Source organism: Ochlerotatus camptorhynchus, unplaced genomic scaffold, assembly GCF_037179485.1.
Source record: "Ochlerotatus camptorhynchus isolate MF236.1 unplaced genomic scaffold, CSIRO-AGI_Acam_v1.1 ptg000220l, whole genome shotgun sequence".
NCBI classification, from domain to species: domain Eukaryota; kingdom Metazoa; phylum Arthropoda; class Insecta; order Diptera; family Culicidae; genus Ochlerotatus; species Ochlerotatus camptorhynchus.
The window spans coordinates 4,769,169-4,791,118 of record NW_027040710.1 but is presented as its reverse complement, the minus strand read 5'-3'; the positions used below and the strand labels follow the sequence as shown (position 1 = coordinate 4,791,118).

General features: G+C 41.5%; 1 protein-coding gene across 1 annotated transcript in view; it reads left to right on the top strand.

The window, feature by feature from the left end:
- Positions 1 to 21,950, top strand: part of LOC135703712 (roundabout homolog 2-like) — a 356,656-nt gene that overhangs the window by 245,526 nt on the left and 89,180 nt on the right. The window contains exon 3 of the mRNA XM_065224996.1: positions 16,187 to 16,380. Within this exon, the coding sequence (XP_065081068.1) occupies positions 16,187 to 16,380 (194 nt within the window). The remainder of the gene's footprint in view (positions 1 to 16,186; positions 16,381 to 21,950) is intronic.

The window sequence follows — 21,950 nt, the reverse complement described above, 5'->3', positions numbered from 1 at the left end:
GAATCGGGGACCAACGGCTTTACTTCCCTTCCGTGATCGGAGATGTTATGCCTCAGAACATCCCGGCGGCGCCGACTGGGATTGAACCCAGGCCTGCTGGGGTGAGAGGCAATCACGCTTACCACTACACCACCGGCGCCCCTGTCTGGGTCTCTTTGAAAAACTTCACCACCCCGGAAATCTTTGAATGATGGATTCTCATGTGTTTCCCGATCCACCTATGGGACGCAGTTGGATTTTTTAGCAGATCTGTTCTTGCTTCGATTGCATCTCGATAACGACTTCCCAACAAACAATCGTCTTTTAAAGAAACGACTTGTTGGCCATTCTATTCAACTGCATGCTTAATAGTACTTGTACTATTTTTAATAATAACTTCTGTTCAAGCTTTGTTCACACAAATCTGGAGAATTTATTCAACCACAACATTAAACTACTGGTGTTGTATAAGGTATGTCGAGAAGCTTTTATTCGACTTATATGAGTTGTAACAGAGCTTATGCGATAACATTTTTGTTTATTCAGCGTTTATGACATCACTGCTTCCTTAAAACAGTGATGCTCTGTATACGCTTGATTCTCATGTGAAGTAACGTTTAATTAGACATTATTATACTTTATTAAACGATTATTCAACTGTGGAAAAATTAACCCGAAAAAAAGAGGGACGGGGACAGGGAACGGTGTGTTTCTGACGTGGCTCGCACCACACAGATATTAGAAAATTTATTAAATACTTATACATGTCGTTGTATGGGATTCGAACTATGTGCCTTCCGATCACCAGCCGCTTGCCTTGTCATCTGAGCTATCCTTGAATTCATCATATGGGCAACTCAATATTCAATAAAAGCTTGCATGAAAGTTAACACCTATCAGCACTCCCGATCGCAACTCTAGCTCCTTCAAGGCCCTGTGGGAATGATTAATTCATTCATCGTTGTTTTAAATGAGACCAATGTTGCCTCTTCACATCTTCAAGTCGAAAGAAAGGATGTTTGGTTACATTTTAAACTAGATTAATGCATTCATTATCGTTAGTCATGTGATCGATGATTACTATTTACAGGGTTTCTCACAATAGGTGTCACTAAAACAAAATTGGATTACAGCAAAACAAATCAACCAAACCATAGCATTTATTTTTCATTTGAAAGATACATGTTATAAAAACAAATCATATTAATTCAATTCAAATCTCTCGCCCTTTTCCTTGATAACTTTGCGCAAACGCTTTGTAAACCCATCGCAGCTGGCACGCACAATTTCCTAAGGAATTTGGTCCCAAATATCAACCAAACGTTTCTTGAATCGATCTAAATAAAGTAAGCCCCTTCCTATTATATATATTATATATATATATTAGGGTCTATTTCTGAAGCATATAACCCCAAACAAAGAAGTCAAGTGGGTTGAGATCCGGTGAAGATGCAGGCCATTCTTCGCTTGTGATGAAATCGGGCAAATTTTCCGCGCACCATGCTTGTGTCTTCTTTGCCTTGTGAGCTGGAGCTGAGTCTTGCTGGAAACAATATGGAGCATTCCCATACAGCGTTGAAGCATGAGGAAGCAGATGGTTCTTCAAAACCTGCTCAATGTAATATTTAGTGTTGATTTTTACGTTAGGTTCTATGAAAAGAAGAGGAAGTTTTCCTTTTCGTGAAACAGCGCCCCATACCATGATTTTCGATACATTCTGATAGCGTTCTACAGCTAGTTTATCTCTTGGAATATCGGCAAGAGTTTTACCATAAACACGATCATTTTGTTGGTTATGACTGTCCTGCAGGAGGAAGAGTTTTTCATCCGAAAATAAAATCTCGCAGTCACCGTGCCGAACCAAGAGATTTCTGCTTTTTTGGACCCTGGCTTGCTTTTGACGCTCCGTCAATCCGTGCACTCGTTGTTTCTTATACGGTTTGCATTCCAGATCATGTCTGAGGAGCCTGTTCATCGAAGCAGGGGACATTTGAAATTGTTCACTCAGTTTACGGCCAGATACGGCCGGATTACGTCTTATTCGCTCCCTCACACATTTGATCTTTTCCTTCGTTCTGGCAGTTCGTTTGGCACCTCCTTTATGTTGAATATGGACATTCCCAGTATCCTTGAACCGTTTCAAGGTACGAAATATAAACCGCTCAAATGTAATTTCACAACTTGCTCGCGTATGGCTTCCATGTTGGCTGATAAATATAAACAATGGAGTCGCTTATTTATCTTCAGCGATAGACTGTCAAAAGGATACACTCAAAATGGGTATAATCAATTTCACTGTAAAAATTACCCAGTTGAAATAAACCAAGAGTGAAAAAAGGTGACACCTATTCTGAGACACACTGTAAATTAATTATGTTCTACACAAATAAATAAAGGGGTTTAGCTTGGGATTGAACTCACGACCTTCTAGTTGGAAAGCGGAAACGATAACCACTACTTACTGATTACTGTAAGACTGAATCAGTGTTGTCGAATAATGAATCTAACACGTCGTTTATAAGCATTTACAAATCATATGATTGCTACATGGACGCATAGTGGTATAAGAGCTATTATGCTGGCTGTATTCACCTTTATTCAGCAATATTCTAAAGCTAAAGCTGGAGCTAGAGAATATTTCAAGGACAACATGTGAAAAGGGCATACAAGCTTTTTGTAAACAAACTTTCTTATGCCTTTTCTCGCCACCCATATGACACCAACGCAAACTATCAACATCACCGGGTAGAGGAAACTTTTCTCTTCTCGATGATGTTATTGGTTTGCGTGAGCGATCCTCGGTTGGTGAGGAAATAACCTACAAAGGTTTGTTTACAAAAAGCTTGTATGCCCTTTTCACATGTGGCTCTTGATTTATTAGATGTATAATAAAGCATGTTATTGAATCAATTGAAAACAGTCGAATTAAAGTGTCAATGTATGTACAAATTACACTTATTCAGTTTGTTATTAGATCGAACTTCTGGCGTTGAATTGGGAAGACATTTAACACTTTTACAGCTTTTAATAAGTAAATTAATCAGATCAGAGCAAACAGTTAAATAAATGTGCATCTATTGATCTCAATGAGCTTTTTTAAGCACATAATTCGACAACTCTTTTTATTCAGCATAGTACACTGTTATACAGCATTTATTCAATGTGTATGCTTATTTGTGACTTTGAATTGTTTGTTGGGTTGACAGATTGTAATGAAATTCTACAAGAGTAAACAATACACTATAAGCTAGTTTCAGTCAAACTTTCATCAATTTTTACCCACACGCAAAAAACTTACAAACTTATCAATGTGTCTCACTTTTTTCGACTACAGTCTTTCCTTTACAGGTTAAGAATTACCAAAGCATCAACCCAATCCGCTGAAAATAGCACAAGACTAAATCCATCAGGATCATGTTTGTAGATGCATGTTTCCTACTGGGGTAATTCAAAGTACAACGGAACCATACTAGCTAGCTATTCTGGCTTCTATTCTTAGTTCCAATTCCATCAACCAACCACCACCACCCACAATGACGCGGCATACGAGACTCGGTGACAATTTATATCCTTCCGCGCGGCAGGTAGTAACCCGGTCTCTACTCTTCTTCTCCACCAAGCGTTCAAACCAACTCCAAGCTCCAGCCATGTTCGACGCTGACGGAGGTGGTTATAATTTATTCAATTAGTGGAGCTTCCGTACGACAATCTAGAGCGATTTAGTCCCGTGATTACTTCCTCTGTGCTCTGTGCTGTTCAACAGCAGCAGCAGCAGTGTCTTCTTCGTTCGACGACGGTGTGCTTCACATCGCGCGCAACTTGCACATAGATATTAAATGCTAATAACTAGCTGCTGTTGGCTTCTACCATCCGGAACCGGAACGATGCGATCTAAGCTAAACTCTATATATAAAGACACAAGAAGTCACCGGGCGAGATAGCGTTGGAGAAAATTAAATCGCTGCTCCTGTCAACCGTGTTTGTGTGAGGGGGCGAGCGCAGCCCCGACTTCCGACCGATCTCTGGATCTGAAGGAATGTGAAACGTCTTAATCCATCGACGCTTTGTGCTTAGGACATGGTCGTAACCTGCTCAGCAGTAGGATTCAATCAGCGACATAAACAGGATCCACATTGTGATTCATGATGCCTTTAGACATTCGCAACTGCATTCTGCATGTTCTAAGCACGCTTATGGCGCCGTCGTCATCGTTGCAATGAGTGAAATAGCTATCAATGGCTTCTCAGCTCGCTACACGGCAGCAGTACGGCATCGTGGATGGGAATAGGATGTTATCCTTTTATCCTTCGCTACCGTTCCCGTCCGTCGTGGGTTACAGGTAAGGACCTGCAATACAATTGACACACACAAAGTGACTTGAATCTTTAGCCTTTTACCTTTCACCCCTCGTCATCGACAGCGATGATGGGACTGGAGAACTACCGAACGATTGAGTGAGTGCTACTTACGACGAAGACGATGATCATCCTATTTTGATAGCTCAAAGCCGGAGTGACATCACAGATTACAATCTTCGTCCCCGTCCCCTGCTTGGAGCCGGTTTTATTAAGAGATTGTCCACTCTCGCTTCCCAGACAATTGTCCGCTGAAAACCACTTAAGCTTGAAAAATCACTCGGAAAACTGTCCGTCCGTCTGGTCCCGGCCATAATGGATGGGAACAAACACTCCGGGCAAGTGTTGTATGAGTGTGTATCGGATACATAAAACTATGGCCACAATAAAAACGAATCATAACTCATCTCGCTGGCGACACATTAGCGCATTTTGCTAAAAACTCTGGATTTAGCAACGAGCTCGCCAAAGTAGTGCCCCCCGTTTACTCGCGCGCCACGTGCTACTGGTTGTCTCATCGTTTCGGTTTTATTGTCCTTTAGCCGGTTTTATGGCCGTTGTTACTGTCTGGATGTTGCCAACCCTCACCATCCATGGTGCCAGCCAGTGTTTTCCCAATTGGCTCTCTTTTTGAGATCCGGGAACAGCCGGGCTTAAGGATTCTACATTTATTATTGTGTTTCATTTATCAGATTTATCATCAATTCGAGCCTTGTCAACGCGAATAACTTGATCAAATGAAGCAATGTGTTTGTGTTGTCTTATATTTGAAGGAAGTTTTTGAACGTGAATCAGAACTTGATTTGGGTTACAGGTTGTTAAAATTACTCGCAGTTTAAATTGACATGCATGTTGCATTATGCAGTACTTGAAATTTAAAGTGTTCCTCAATCATCATAGAATATGTATTGATATTGGTTTTCCTTACATTCAATATAATTATGTTTTCTTGGTCGTGAAGCTTCCCGTGATATAAGTGTTCACAAAATGAAAATCGTGTTTGCCCAAAAGCATCAGATTCATAATTTTATATTCATTGGCTCTGTGTGTTTGTAGGCAAGCACATGATTGGTGAAAGGGTTTTCTAATTTCCCAGGAATCGGGTAGTGAAAAACCTGTCTCCCGAAAATTCCCGGGATCCCGATAATGTTAAAAATAGTTTAAAAATTCACATAAGTTTGTTTTGTTACCCATACTGTGGGGCCTTTGCAGTATTTCCCAGTTTTTCTGTAAACGGAAGCCACTATCTTGGATTTCAAAATGGCGTCAGTCATGTATTTCCGGTTCCTACACGTCATCCCGATTCTTAAAATACTATTCGACAATATTTTCAAAACATTTTTTAAGAAGTCAAAAGCAGGTTTTTTTTACGAATTAAGTCCCAAAATAACTAGTTTCTTTAACGCACTGATTCGATTTATGAACCCCCTGTTTGGTTCGTAAATGGAGGTTCCAGTGTATTCAGAAGTTAGCATTTATACTTCATTTGTGTTCGTTGAAGAAGAATCTGGTGTTAAAATTTCAGCAAAAGTTGTGGTTTATAAATAACTGTCAAACCGTTGTTTGAATGTGGTAGTGATAGAGGATTGATAAATACGGAAAGAAAGTGATTTAAAACAAAAAAAAATTAAAACACAGGATATAAAAGTATACAAATCGATAACAGTATGGATCAAAATGGATAACATATGGAGGTTTTTGATTTTTTTTATTATACATCAACGCAGCTGTCCACAATAAGCCCAGCGAATAAAACTAAGGAGTTTCAAAGACCTCAATGGCAACGGAAGTTGGATACTACTTATTTATAATACGAAATGATAAATGACTACATAATGTGGTCGAAGTGGCTACCGCGTGATCACCACCACACGCGCAATTTGACAGAATTAGATCCATCCAGCTGTTTTGCTCGAACGTTTATGGTGGAAAACCGATAATAATATCAGTTGGAATTTACCGCCTAGTCATGTGAATACTATATAAAGATTGTACTCGAAAAATGCAACACTTTCTCTTGTGTATTTATAACTTTTTATTGTATGGGTAAAAATTGATGAAATTAAGGTAAAACTAGTTTAGAGTGTAATGTTTACATGTGCAAAATCCCATCGCAATCTGTCAAGCTTATTCAGCTTTTAATCAGTTCACATTGTTTGTTGGGCAATCTCAGTTTGGAATCGACAAGTCAACCGTGTCCCGTGTGGTAAAATCGTTCAAGGAGTCCCTGACAACCCAGCGGCGAGCTAGCAGTGCACACTGGGGACAAAATTGAAACAATCAAGCATAACTTTTCAAAAGAACGTAAGTCGCAAAAATAAACAAATCGATATTTTGCATCTAACCGAATATAAAATACATGCTTTTCCTACGAGTTAATGAAAAACAAGGTTTTAAATTTTAATACCTTATGGAAAATATATTTAATGAACGCCCTATGTGACTTTTTTTCATTGTTTTTAAAATGGTGTTGATACACCCTTTTATTGTCAACATGACTTAACTGTTAAAATTTGAAGATAATACAAAAACTGCACATACGCTCACAGTGAAGCGTCGTATGTGAAAAAAACAAAGCAACCACTATCAATCAGCAAATGCGTCAAGTTTGTATGTTTGTTTTTGTATTTCTGGGAGCAATATGTTTATTATTTCAAATGTATTCTAATAAAATTGCACTTTAATCTTGACTCTAATATTGAACTTCACATACCAATCTGACCAGCACTTTCTTAATACGAAAAACACAAAACGTATAACATCTGACAGCAGACAGGTGACCCTCTCATCTCCGCTTTTAACATCGATTATTTCACAACTCTGTGTAGTTATGTAAATAAATCAACCAACCGACGATTCCTCAATGCTTTTCGAGCTGCCGACGTATCTTCACTGTAAAACAAAAACCGGTGTATCTGATTTGACGTATGTGAAAACCCTTCTGTCAAATAGACGAATCATGCAGGGTGTATGTAACAATCAAGGTATGATACCGACGAATCAATCAGGGTGTATGTGAGTAGTACACAAGTAAAAGGTGTAAGATTTTGTTTTATCAAAAGTATTGTCCGTGTTTGCAAAACTCGAAATTTTTCACAATTCTCTTTAACGCAATCCCTTTCTCCAACTAAAAGCACAAACAGATTTAAAAAAAAATTAGCATTAACTTTTAATTAGCATTTAATAATCTCATATAGACATTGCTATCCAATGTTTCTAATTTCCTATCCAATGTTACATACGTCCGTTTGAAAAGTTATGCTTGCAATGTGTTAAAATTCAATAGCTTCGGTGCTCGCTGGAACAAGAGACTAAAAAATATTCATTCCTATAGAAAAAAAGTCTCAAGAATCGATTGGAGTGGGTTTCATCTTGGGCACGATAGGGTTAGTTGGGGTTTTTCACAGTTTTGCCCTAAAATCACCTATTTTGCATGATTTGAATGCTGTATCTCAAGATACCGATGATATAGACGGATGATTTCTTTGGCAAAGTTGATCAGGGGGTCAAGGACTGTTGGATGATGGACAAAACAATTAGGAATTCCTCCGCTAGTTAGTGCTATCTATGATCTTCTTTGGCTATTACGTCCCAACTGTAACCTAACGCCTGCTATCAACTTAGTGCTCTAGATGCATTTCCACAGTTGTTAATTGAAAGCTTTTCAAGCCTGTTCGATTTTTATATGTGTATATTGTGTGGCAAGTACAATAATATACTATGCCCAGGGAAGTCGAGAAATTTTCCAAGCTGAAATCCTAGACCAACCGGGATTTGAACCCAGCCACCTCCAGCATGGTTTGCTTTATAGTCACAGGCTCTACCGACCGAGCTTATGGAGGCCCCCTGAACTATGAATGCAATCAAACTAAAATGCAAGATGGTAGCCTAATTAACAAGTTTTGAGGATAATTTGGTGAACCTAGAACGTCTTAAACATATCGAATTCAAACGTAAATAATGTGCATGATATGTTTAACCCTGTTTGGAGATGTTTTAATACAGTGGGCTTTGAATCAGTGAACCTGAATGAGAATTTGATCTGAACTCAAGGACAATTTGGAGAACCGTGAGTATCTTATACACCTCAAAATCAACTTTAAACGAACAGCAGAAACTGTATAAACGTGTTTCGGAAAGTTTTGTCGGTGAGATCATCGTGCAGATTTTAGTTGATCCAGTAGATCAAATAATCTTAACTCCAAAGCAACTTGGAGAACCTAGAGCATCTCATACACCATCAATTACAACGAAAATGATGTGCATTATAGTCATGGACCTGGGTGCATAAACTTGCAATAATTATAAAAAATTGCCAACAAAATTTTCATTCTGTTAAAAAATGTCAAAATTAAGCGGAAAATATGAACCTCGCTGTTTAAAACTTCTTTTAAATTTTCAACATTCTTATACGGTGGATGTCACTTATCCGTAGAAACAGTGAAAACATATTACTCTTTCTCCGAAAATGTATGGTTACGTCACTTTGTCTCCAGGCTTCCAAAACACATTTTTATCACGAAGAGAGTGTTTTCTGGTGTTTATTTATTTATTTATTTCGTCAACCAACGTAGACTAGTACATATGAGAATACAGTTTTGTTTTCTTAAATTTATTTATTTATTTCGTCAACTTTGGACAAAAGGTTAAAAGTATAATTTTTTCTTTAATAAAAATTAAGCAGTGTCAGCTTTCCTATTTTTTATTTTTTATGAGTTATAATGCCTTATGGAGTAAAAATATTGTTTTAGTTTATGCCGAGACATTGTAAAGTCAATGGTTTCGCAGTATTGATTGTAAGAGGCCATCATGCGGTTTAATGGCCCATATTTTGCATAATTTGTGCGATGATGTTTTATGGCAAATAAATTTCGATTTCGGAGTTGCCGAGTGGGTGCATGGAAATTTAATTTTGATAAAAGTTCTGTGGAGTCAATGCGTTGCGAAACGATATCGTTTACAAATGAAACCATTGCATATTCACGACGCTCTTTTAATGTTTGTATGTTTATAAGCATGCAGCGTGCTTCATATGATGGAAGAGGAAATGATGTCCAACCTAATTTACGAAGAGCGTATAATAGAAATTGTTTTTGTACGGATTCTAATCTTTCTTCGTGCGTGATTGAAAATGGAGACCATACAATACTGCAATATTCCAGTATTGACCTCACTTAGGCAATATATAGTGTTTTAATTGTGTAAGGGTCCTGAAAGTTATAGCAAAAGCGCTTGATAAAGCCTAGCATGTTATTTGCCCTGTGAATAATTGTGTTGTAATGGTCTATGAAAGTTAGTTTAGAGTCTAAGATAATTCCTAAATCCCTAACTCTTTCACATTTTTCTACATTTTGATTTCCTAGTGCAATTGAAATATTTGAAGTTGTTCTTTTCCTGCTAAATGATATTAAGTTACATTTTTTTACATTCAATTCTAGTAGACTTTTTTTGCACCATATGTAGAATATGTGTATTTCATTCCGGAATATATTGATGTCTTCTTCATTTCTTATTTCTAAAAAGAGCTTCATGTCGTCGGCATAAATAAGACATTTAAGTTTTTTGAGAATGAAAGAAATGTCGTTTACGTATAGAATAAAAAGAAGAGGTCCCAAATGAGAGCCTTGGGGGACCCCTGAAGTGACTTGAATTGGACTCGATTTCTTTCCGTTGAATTTAATTATTTGTTGGCGGTTAGTTAAATATGATTCAAGCCATTTTAGGAGCCCTGACTCAATTCCAATTTTTTGCAATTTAAAAAGTAGCATTGGTATGTCTATGCGGTCAAATGCCTTGCTAAAGTCTGTATAGAGAGCTTCTACGTGGTTTCCATTATCCATTGCATTCAATGAATAGTCTATAAATTCAAGTAAATTTGTCGAGGTCGAGCGACCCTTGAAAAAGCCGTGTTGCATGTCAGTAATTCTATTTTTGATTTGGAGAAATAATTTTTCGTTGACAATTGCCTCGAAAAGTTTAGGAATGCAAGAGATAATGGCTATACCACGATAATTACATACGTCAGATTTTCGGCCAGATTTAAAGATAGGCACTAGGAATGAGCTTTTCCAAGTTTTTGGGAAGGTTCCAGATTCCAGGGACATATTAAAAATCCAAAACAATGGAGCAGTGAGTTCCATTGCTAGACATTTAATAAAAACTGGAGGAATTCCGTCAGGTCCAGGACCTTTTGAGGCGTCTAAATTTTTTAAAGCCTGCAAAATATCCTGCACTTGAAGTTGATTGAGGCCAATGTCCCTTGAAAATTCTGGAAAAAATGCAAAATAATCGCGGTCGCGATCTTCTTCAGAAAATGTCGTATAGATTTCTTGAAAAAATTTTGCAAATAGATTGCAGTTTTTTTCCGAACTATCACCGACATTTTCGTCGAGTTGCATTATTGAAGGAAAATTGTCAGATTTTAATTTGGTTTTTACGTAATTAAAGAAGTTCTTTGGACAGGACTTTATTTCATGTTCTGTTTTTGCATTATATTCTTCAAATGCAGTACTGATAGCTAAATTCAGTTGATCGCATAGATCCAAATAAATCAATAAATTATTACTACTATTGTGTTTTTTATAAATTTTATGTGCTTTTTGCTTCCGATTTTTCAAGTTTTTTATTTGTCTGTTATACCAGACTGGATTTTGTGTGTTTCTGTTGCGTCTTTTTTTCTTCAAAGGAATTTCTTCCGAAATTATTTCTGTTAAAATTTTGTAGAACACGTCTATACCAATTTCGACATTTCCTACATTCCTTAAAATTAATTGCCAATTGACAGTGTTTAATTTAAATTTTATTTTTTCGTAGTCTGCTAATTTGTATTCAAAGACTTCTTCGTATTCGCAGTCGTTGGGTCTTTGGTTTTCATGCATAAATAAAGAATATTCGATTGCTGTGTGAAACGCTTCATTTTTCCACAGTGGATTTAATGATTCGGTCACACAGAAATCTTCATAAATATTCGTTAGTAAAAAGTCCAAATAGCAATTTTGTTGGTTTTTGATGTGGTTAATTTGGTTCAGTCCTGTGTATCTTAGGGTATAGATTATGAATATGAAGAAAACTGAAAATTGACCATGGTGGCGTTTACGTCACTTTGTCGTCTCACGGCAGTAAGGGCCTTGTACCGGTTATGACTGACCTGGTACATTATTTGATCTGAGATCAAGGACAATTTGGTGAACCTTGAGCATCATATATACATCAAACTGATCATGAGCGATGTACAGAACCTCTTTGAACATGTTTGAGCAAGTTTAGACGCTAAGGACATTGTGCAGGTCTTGGTTGTCAAATGTTCTAAACTACAGAATGCTTTGGATGACCTAGAACGTCACTTGAGCTTCTTATATACATCCAAATAGATCAAAAACGATGCGCAGTAACTCCTTGAACATCCTTTAAATTTGTCGAACCTCTTAACGGAATCCCTTTATGAAGAGCTTTGAGTGGGTTGGTTTATTTCCTTTAAATTCCGTTATAATTGCTTATCTTTTGACAGATACGCGTATTTCGTCTACTACTTGCAGACTTCATCAGTGCCAAGTACAATGGTGTGCCAGTGAAGAAGCGTATGTGGCAGCTGCATATTTTCGCATCGTGAATAGAAGTCAAGTTCGCTGCATTCTGATTTCGTCAAAAACAAAAGTTTCCCCACTAAAGCCACTCTCTGTCCCTCGATTAGAGGTGCAGACTGCTCTTCTCGGTGCCAGATTAGCAAAGTCAGTTGAGGAGAACCATTCATTGCGTATCAAGCAGCGGACCTTTTGGAGCGATTCAAGCACTGTTCTGGCTTGGTTGCAGTCGGACCAAAAAAAAAACGTAGCAGAAATACTCGATACTACGGGGAATGTTGCTGATGACGCCACTAAAGAGGAGGATGGATTACGGCTCGACAACGGTCACCGTTGGTTCCATGGACCTGATTTCTTGCAGAATCCTCCAGATATGTGGCCACAACAGCAACCTCTTCTCACAGGGACGGCCAAGGAGCTGCGACCGGTGCACATCCATCGAGAGAACGCGGTCGAACAGTTCGTGAACTTCAGGCGATTCTCAAAGTGGGAAAGATGCCAGCGGACCGTCGCTTACGTCCATCGTTTCATCGATCAACTACAACGAAAACGATGCAGAGAAGCATCCAATGTTTTGGAGTTGCTGACACGAGCAGAACCTTAGCGAGCGGAAGCGACTACATGCAGACTGGCGCAGAACGAAGAATTCGCGGATGAGGTCATCTTGATGCAGAGAAACCAACAACTCCCTCCGGCGAAACAGCATCGACTGGAGAAATCCAGCAAGCTCTTCAAGTTATCTGCTTTCCTGGATGAGAATGGAGGGCAGGATCGCTGGATTTTCGGACGGTCCCTACTACTTCAAGTGTCCCGTCGTGCTCCCTAAGAACCACTACATAACACAACTTATCGTCGACTGGTATCATCGGCAGTACAAGCATTATAATGGAGAGACAGCCGTGAACGAAATGGGGTAGAAATTTCACTTGTCGGAGATGAGAGCGGCATTTCGGAAGGCTGGAAAGTTTTGTACGTGGTGCAAGGTATACAAGGCGGCACCACGAACTCCTAGAATGGCACCGTTACCAGAGGCAAGGATCACCCCGTACGTGAGGCCGTTCAGTTTCGTTGGAGTTGACTACTTCGGCCCGCTACAGGTTACACAGGGTCGACGCGTAGTAAAGAGATGGGTCACACTCTTCACCTGTTTGACCATCCGGGCAATCCATCTTGAGCTGGTATCCAATCTGTCGATGGAGTGCTGTAAAATGGCAATACGACGATTTATAGCACGGAGGGATGCGCCATCGGAAATTTACAGCGATATAGGGACGAACTTCGTTGGAGTCAGCCGCGAGTTACGAGAGCAAATACGCGGAATCAGCATGAACTTGGCAGCGACGTTCACAAACAATGTTACCCAATGGTGTTTCAATCTACCATCTGCAACACACATGGGGGGGGTCTTGGGAACGCATGGTTCGGTCGGTGAAGTGTGCGTTAGCATCGCTGTCTAACGAACGTAAGCCCGACGAAGAAACTTTGGTCACTTTGCTGGTCGAGGCCGAATCACTGGTGAATTCGAGGCTATTGACATATATGCCACTCGAAACGGCAGAGCACGAAGCCCTAACTCCAAACTGCTTTTTGATGTTGAGTACTAGTGGGGTCAATCAACGTCCAAGACAGCTTTTTGGAGATAAATCTACGCTTCGATCCAGCTGGAATTTGTACCAGCGGCTGCTGGATCAATTCTGGTCCCGCTGGATCAAGGAGTACCCTCCCACCATCACCAAACGAACGAAGTGGTTCGTTGATACCAAACCGGTTGAGACCGGTGACTTATTGATCATCGTAGACGATCATCTCCGGAACGGCTGGACCAGAGGACAAGTACTGCGCGTATTCTTGGGGCGTGATGGCAGGTGTCGTAGCGCGGATGTCAAAACATCTACTGGAATATTTCGGCGTCCGGAGGCAAAGTTGGCCGTTCTGGAAGTGGCTGATATAACTCGAGGGAACTACGAGCAATACGGGTCGGGGAATGTTCAGGACGGTGCTCAACCAGCCGAATAATTGCAGCGGGGCAGATATTACCAACTGCGGAGTGTCAAAAAAATCGACTCACAATCAGCAGCCGATCATCCACAAGTCCGTAGCCCACTCAGTTCATGCAGATCGCTCGCGAGACACACACGTGAAAATAATTACACTAGGCACAAGTTTATTAAACAATTGTTACACAGGACAAGTACATAAAAGGGACTTAAAATGTAAGATTTATATACTACATTAAAGCTTATTGTTCTTAACCTAACGTAACTAGCTAAAAATAATCTATAATAATGAATTACTATGCCTACGGGCTACGAATTGTGAACATAACACTAATTGAATTAAAAATTAAATTGCACCTAAAAGCAAACTCCACAAAAATCAAATTTCGCTAACTGGATGGTCCGAAACCTCATCACCTGTCGCAACACTAATATTTTGTGATAAGGAACAAAACTACCTGGCTGTATACATATTTTTTTTTATTCGTACGTAGTTTTCGTCAGTATGGGTTCCGCCACGTAAGTGCGGACCTAAGTGACCCTACAAACTGAACTCATCAACACATGACGTAAACAGAATTTTTTGCATCATGAAATCCCATCAACCTCACCTGGGATTGAATCCAAACCCATTGGGATGAGAAAGCAGTCACGCTTATCACTCAACCACCTGGGCCATCACAGCCAGGCACTTGTTTTTTTCAATTTGGCAAGGGGCAGTAAACCCTCACTACGTCGCTGATAGGTATTATAAATAGCAATAATTTGCTATGCTTGACATCAGCCACCAAAGATTGTCGCACGATGCATGTTATAATTTGATAAATTTATACCCGTACTTTCACTTTCATATTTCTTAAATTCTAAAACAATGACTGCCAGCTGTAATAATCCCAGCAAATAGCCCATTCTATTCCCATCAACTCCCAACTTTCACGTTTTCCGTCCTCAGCAGGCAAAAGTTTTCCCCAGTTTACTAGCTACAGCTTTTCTCGCTTCCTCCTCTCGTTCTTTGACATACAGTTTAGACGTGCATATTGTTATATTATAACCATAATAAACTAAACTTTTCCCATATTTAATCCGCGCATTGTGTAAATCACATTCAAATAACAGTTTCCTTCTCAACCCTTTCTCTGCTCGCTCCCCTCTTAACTGTTCTCATTCTAATTCAGTCGTTATTCTCATAAAAACACATACAAGAATGCGAACCCGTCCTGGTGGAAGGGGAAGCAAAACCTCACAGAGAACCACAAAAACTGTAGGCACTGAACTAGTGGTACGCCCACCCAAGGCTCCAACTGAGCTCCACTCGAAACATCCAAGTACCCACATACGTGCAGGAAGGCATCACGGAAAACTGTATCAAGAATCGTGTGTGTTTTGTTTTACAAGAAACATTGCAAATGGGAATTGTGTGAGACTTCCCGAAGCACCTCCCTCGTTTGCTCTCCGGGTCCTCAAACATTTGCTGGTTGGTGCAGGAGTTTAGATTATGATGTAATATGCGAGATAGTCTAGACAAGGGTGTGTGGACGTGCCCAACCACCACCATGTCACTTGTAATGAAAACTAAGAATACAGCAAATCTAGGAACGAATTGGAGAAAGTTCGTTTTGAAATGGGCGAGCATTTTTCGTTAACATTCACCAGGCAGCATTTTTGCAAACGAATAGGTACTAGGTTAAAAGCCCATCAGGCATTAGTTTTCCCAAGGGAAACTACGTCAAATTTACTGTTGCAATCCTGTTTCAGAAAAGTTTCGAAATTAAGCAACAAACTCTCTCCCGAATGAGCTCGATGGCTGGTTTTTCCTCCCCTGACGATGTTGTCATAGTTTTTCATGCGAAAAATAGGATCAACTGGTAAAGTGGTCCAACTTTCTCCATCGCTTTCGCTTTTGACATTTGATGGCAGCAACCAGCCAAAATCAGTAAATATGGACATGAAGTTGGGAATGTTTTTAGTTTTTCTTCCGTCCCCCATCCTGACTTACATTGCTCTACGTACGAACACTCCGAAATGAGTCCGACTTATCAGCTTAATTTAATGAAACCGACAAACACAAGCGACCCGGAATGATGGGCCCGTAATGGAACTTTCACCGGTAATCCCTCGGGAAGTTGTGCATATTTTTTTCCCCACTGTTAATTTCTAGCCTCGCAACACATTGCCAGCAGGACGATATCAATATTTAAAAACATTTACATCATGTAATCCGGTCAATGTGGATTATCACTCAAGGGTTTTTGTTTGCTTCCTCTCCCATTTGCAGCCATGGAGTACCCGAAAATCACGGAACACCCCCTGGACGTGATAGTGCCCCGGCACGAGCCAACCACCCTCAACTGCAAGGCGGAAGGCATCCCGGCGCCGGCCATCACCTGGTACAAGGACGGCGAACCGATCAAAGCGGAACAGGGCTCGCATAAAATTCTGCTGCCCGCGGGGGGACTGTTCTTTCTGAAGGTAGGTGTATTTGGAGGAATGATATATGCTGCTTATTCGCAGAGCGTTGGATGATGAAGATGGTGTGCTGGTGGATTATCGTAGTTGGTTGGGATCAGAGAGCAGTATTGCTATTTTTTGTCGTCGCTTCCTTCCATAATTCTTATTAAAATTCACTTGAATTCTCTTTAGAGTTCCCAAACAATACACCTAAGAATTGTCTTGACATTTTGATCAGAATTATCATAAAGTTCTCCTTTGTTGGAATTCCCTTAAAATTATTTTTAGAATTCCTTTCGAATTGTAACCTCAAAATTTGATTCCCTTGGTATTTTTCACAGATCTAGGGATCCTTTTCACAATCAACTTGGAATTTTGGCACAGATCTACTTAAAAATTCTACTCTACCCACACAAGTGACTTGTAGTTAAAGTCGAAAATCTACAAGAGTTCTTTCCAAAACTCCCTTTAATTTTCTCTGAAATACCTTGGTGTTAACCATGACATTCATTCTAAAATCCTAAATTGCAAACATTTTAAATTTGCTCCGATCTTTTCCCGCCCATGCCTGACATGGCCACTTGCATCGAGAGCATGTTACCATTCGGCCGACTGACCACACTGATTATCTGTAAACGGTCAATTAGTTTCACTGAGAAGACAGATGGCTCTGACGAAGGAGTTTTCCTCCTCGCCGAGGCAAACCTATTTCTTTTTGATACTGCTAATCTAGTGCTCCCCCCGGTTTCCAGAATCTACTGGTGCGGAGCCAGGAGTTGGAACCTGCCCAGACCCTTAATTGATTTGATAATTAAGAAGAAGTTTAGGGCAGGATCCAACTCCCCCGTGCTAGTGAAATCGGTAACGGAGCTTCAACGAACCGTATACAACCGCCATACAATCCGAAATTCCGATGGCTCCGCAGCTCACGGGGGTGTCGGTATAGGAATTACGGTCGCTCTCATGGCTGTATCTGCCACTACACCATCCAACAAACGCGGTTTTCACGGACTTTGACACCGTAGTCGAAACCATCGGATCAGCTGTTTCCAAGCATCCCTGGATCCAGGGCATTCATAAGCATGGACCCAAGAACACAGCTTTCGTCTGGATTCCTGGCCACTGCGGTATCCAAGGGCATATAGAGGCCGATCACCTGGTGGCATCTGGAAGACCAGCTCCTATTTACACCCGGGAGGTCTCAGCGAAAGATTTGTAACACTGGGTTTCAAAGGTGATCTGGAACTCTGAGACGAGAACACTGAATTCAGAACGGGGCACACCAACATTTCCCATAGCTTCCCCGGAAACGGTCTTTTCCGCAGGATCTGCGACACCTGCCATGTCCTACACACGGTAGAGCACATAACATGCCACTGCCCCCAGTATGATGGCCGTCGTGAATTTTACGATATTCCGGGAAGCATCAAAGGTGCCCTTAGTGAGGACAACTGGACATTTACCCATTGGACCCATTAAACACAATTTTTACCACCACCACAAACCTTTGCTTCCCACTTGAATACGAACCTGGGTGACCGATAATATTCGACCTACATTACTTTCTCAAATGGATAACGCCAACGGATGATTTCTACTACAACAACACATAAATTATGACAGCAACAACTCTGATAAAACTGCAACTATGATTGTAGGGGGTCCTTTTCTGGGGCTCCCACCTATTTTCCAAATTCTGTAATTAAAAGGACTTCCTTCTGGGGCTCCACCATTAACTCTGTAGTTAGGGGATAACCCTTCTGGAGCCCCGCCCATCTCAAACTCCGGAGCTTCCGGAAGCTTCAGTGCGAAAGAGATGAACCAGCCCAGTTCTTCGAAGCTTTATTTCAAATTTGTTTGAATTCTCTATTGAATTTCTTAGCAATTCAACTGATAGCTACTGCTTGCTGCTGTTATCATCCAGGCCTGATTGTAGTTTACTCGCCAGAGCACGGATCACTCGACCCTTATAGATGATGGAGGTGTCATCTGCGAACATTGACAGGATACCACCACCCGGCAGGGAAGAAACGTCTGACGTGAAAATGTTGAATAGGATAGGGACCCCTGCATCAACGTTGAACGTATCAGAGCGGACATTGTTCAAGTATTTAGACCTGGAATGATCTGCCCGACAAGTAGTTTTTGATGATCTTCACGAGGTAGATGGGAAAGCTGGATCGATGCAGCTTGTACACTAGGCCATCATGCCAGACATTGTCGAACGCCTTCTCGACGTCCAACAATGCCATGGCAACTGTATTGGAAACGGACTGGCTCCGCTTGATGATGTTAGTAACCCGTGCGAGTTGGTGGATGGTAGAGTGGCCTTTCTAAACCGGAATTGCTCTTTGAGAAAGATGTTATTGTCATTTGAAAACACCAGCAGACGGCTGGGTATCAACTTTTCGAATAGCTTCGAGATGGAGGACAAGAGGCTGATGGAGTGATCGCTTTTGGTACTGGTAGGATCTTTGCCAGGCTTGTGTATTGGCATCAATTTGGCTAACTTCCAGCATGCAGGGAAGTAGCCAAGCTCCAAACATTTGTTGAAGATAACGGTAAGATGGTTGAAGAAGTCAATACTCAAGTTTTTCAACTCGAGTCTGACAGGTTGACTACACCATCCATACCCGCAGCCTTCATATTTTTAGTGCTTCTAATAGCTGCTTTCACCTCCTCAGCCGATATTCTACTATCATCATGCACTACTACGGGGGTGTCAGCGACTCTAGACATTGCTTTCAGTACGGCAGGCTCATGGGGGCTCACCATGGCTTGGCCAAGGTTATGTGAAATCACAAAATGTTGGCCAAGAGCATTGGCATTTTCAACTGAGGTTATGAGTAGGGATCGTTCCAAGTTCTGGTCAACAGAGGAAAGCGGAGGGATCGGTCTCGACTTATTTTCAAAATTTTGGTCATCTTCCAAAATGGTTTTGCACAATCTGGGAGAGAGCAAATCTTGTTGGCAAAATCGTTATTTCTGAGTTCCATCATCCTAGCCTGGATAATTTTGGTTAGCCTATTGACATTGGTCTTCAAGTGGGGCAGCCCAGAACGCTGAAACTGCCTACGAATGGTGTTACGGAGCCTGATAAGATCTTTGGTTGGGCTGTCAAGTTTCAGAGGATGACTCACCTGTCTAGATGCTGGTACGTGTTGCTCCCTGGCACGGAATATCGCCTCTTCGATGGTTTGCAGACACTGATCGACTTCTTCGAACGACTCCGGTAGGACGTCGTAATCGATTGCTGTGTCCACACAGCGCTGATTCTGCTGCCAGTTGACATGATGGTAATTTCGCCGGGAAACTTGAAACCTATTGGTTGAGGAACCTACTTCGGCCACCACCGGATAGTGGTCCGAGCTCAGTTCCTGATAGGCGATAGGTTGAGAGATGTTATCGCCAATGTTGCTGATGAAGATGTCGATGGTGGCATGAGCTCCGGATCGACTCAACCGGGTGGGACTTTCCGGACACAGGATGTTGTAGTGGGCTTCCTACAGACCGTTGTATAATATTGTGCCGTTCTGGTCTCTCTGACTATTGCCCCAGGCTTGATGCTTGGCGTTCAGGTCGCCAGCGATGACGAAATTTTGCCGCCGTCGTGTTAGCTCGATGATGTCTCTTCGGAGGTCTGCGGCCGAGCCGTCCCTAATGTTGGTTTGCTTGGGGCAGTAGACCGCGATGATGGTGATTGGACCAAGCGATGTGCTCACCTCAACTCCGATGGCTTCGATAATTTTCAGCTGGAAGCTTGGTAGTAGCCGGCAGCTGATGTTTCGTCTCGCAGCGATGGCCACTCCCCCTCCCCTGGAGCTGGTGCGGTCAAGCCTTACGAGCCAAAAGTCGGGAAGGAAGACGTTCAGCTCGGGCTTCAGGTGAGTCTCGGTGATGACGGCTATGTCGATGTGCCGTTCGTTGAGAAAATCAACAAACTCGATGTTTTTGCTCTTCAGGGAGCAAACATTCATGGTCCATACTTAGTGACAAGGGACAGGACAGCATGTAGCTGTTCAGATCGAGTCTTGCAGGTGCGCATGATGATGATGACCTCGGCCACGAGCGTTACAAGTTTCTCCGAGGTGAACGGAGAATCGTCGACAGGTTCACCTGAGACAGCACCAGCGTATGATAAACCAGGGGCGGTGGATGAACCTGGAATTGGCTGGGCTGCAGCAGCAGCAGCAGCGAGATGATGATGAACTGTCCGACTGTTGGGAACCATTTGGATACTCGCAGGATTGGCTTGTTGGTTGTTGAGCGGAAGCGGGGCTAGGTTCGGAACAAGTCGATGGTACTGGACTTCCGTGAGTACAGGAGGTGAACGATGATTACGGAGGCGACCGGGCTGGTTGTTGATTGTAGCCTTCCGACGGATATTCATAAACTCCGCACGAATGGGACATCCGCGATTGGAGGCTTGGTCGTTTCCACCGAAGTTGACACACGTTGGCTCTATGCCATCAACTTGCTCACAGGACGCAGTTGAGTGAGTTCCAGCGCACTTGCCGCAGTTTGTCTTCTTATGGCAGTTTTTGGTGCCATGGTCATAGGAGAAGCAGTTCGTACACTGCGTAACATCACGATCTTGGGGTTTGTAATGCTCCTACCTGATGATGACCTGAAACAGATGGATGTCAGAGCCGCAAGACTGAAGTGAAGTGGACCAGGAACAACTGGTCACGGAAGCTGGTATTGTTGTTGGAACGCCGGTTCATTGGGTACACTGCCTCAGACTTGAGCCCAAACCGCTCGGATTTCACCGCAGTCGCTTCGAACGACGGTTAGGCCGTCCCTTATTTTCAAAAATTCGACCAATTTGTGAATTCAACCTCTTAAAATGTTCGTTTTGGTTTGAAAACAAACATATAAAAATTTGAAGTTCGTACGTTGACGTTTAGAGGTCGCTCATCGACTCTAAATGAATGGTAGTGTAGGAGACCACACATGCCTCGGCGACCACGCTACCTAGGTGTACACTGCATAGGTATCACCATGAAGCCATGGTATAAACCATGAAAAGATACTCGCATACGTATGCTGAACGTCAACATAAAACAGTATGTTACATAGTCACTCTTCTTTCAATAAAATGTAAGAGTGTAAATGAAAGCTCTATCCCTCTCTCTTCAAAAATAGGATAACGCTGTCTTGCGTAAAATGTGAAAAAGAAAATGAAAGAAGACGTTGCGGAAGATGGCATTGGATCCGCAATCTTCTTGGTTTGTTAGGGGAAATTCCATGGCAACTACCAGTGCTTTGGAAACAAGTGAACATTTAGCTACATATAAATAGAGCTTACCTATGCCTAATGAAGTTATTCTTGTAACGAACTTTGAAGCAGACGTACTAGCAGCAGTAACAGCAGTAGCAGTAACAGTAGCAGTGGCAACAATTCAGGTAGCGATAAACCAATTGCTTTCGTGTAGCCGTGACAAAGGCTGGAAACCTCTGTCCGGTTACGACAGTATCCAGTTTGTGTCTTAGCAGTGGCAACCCTTATTTCAGTGCGTTTAGATGCGTCGTTTCAAGCAGTGAACAGCATCCTCAAAATGGCTCATAAACTTAGAAGTGAAACTCTCGTT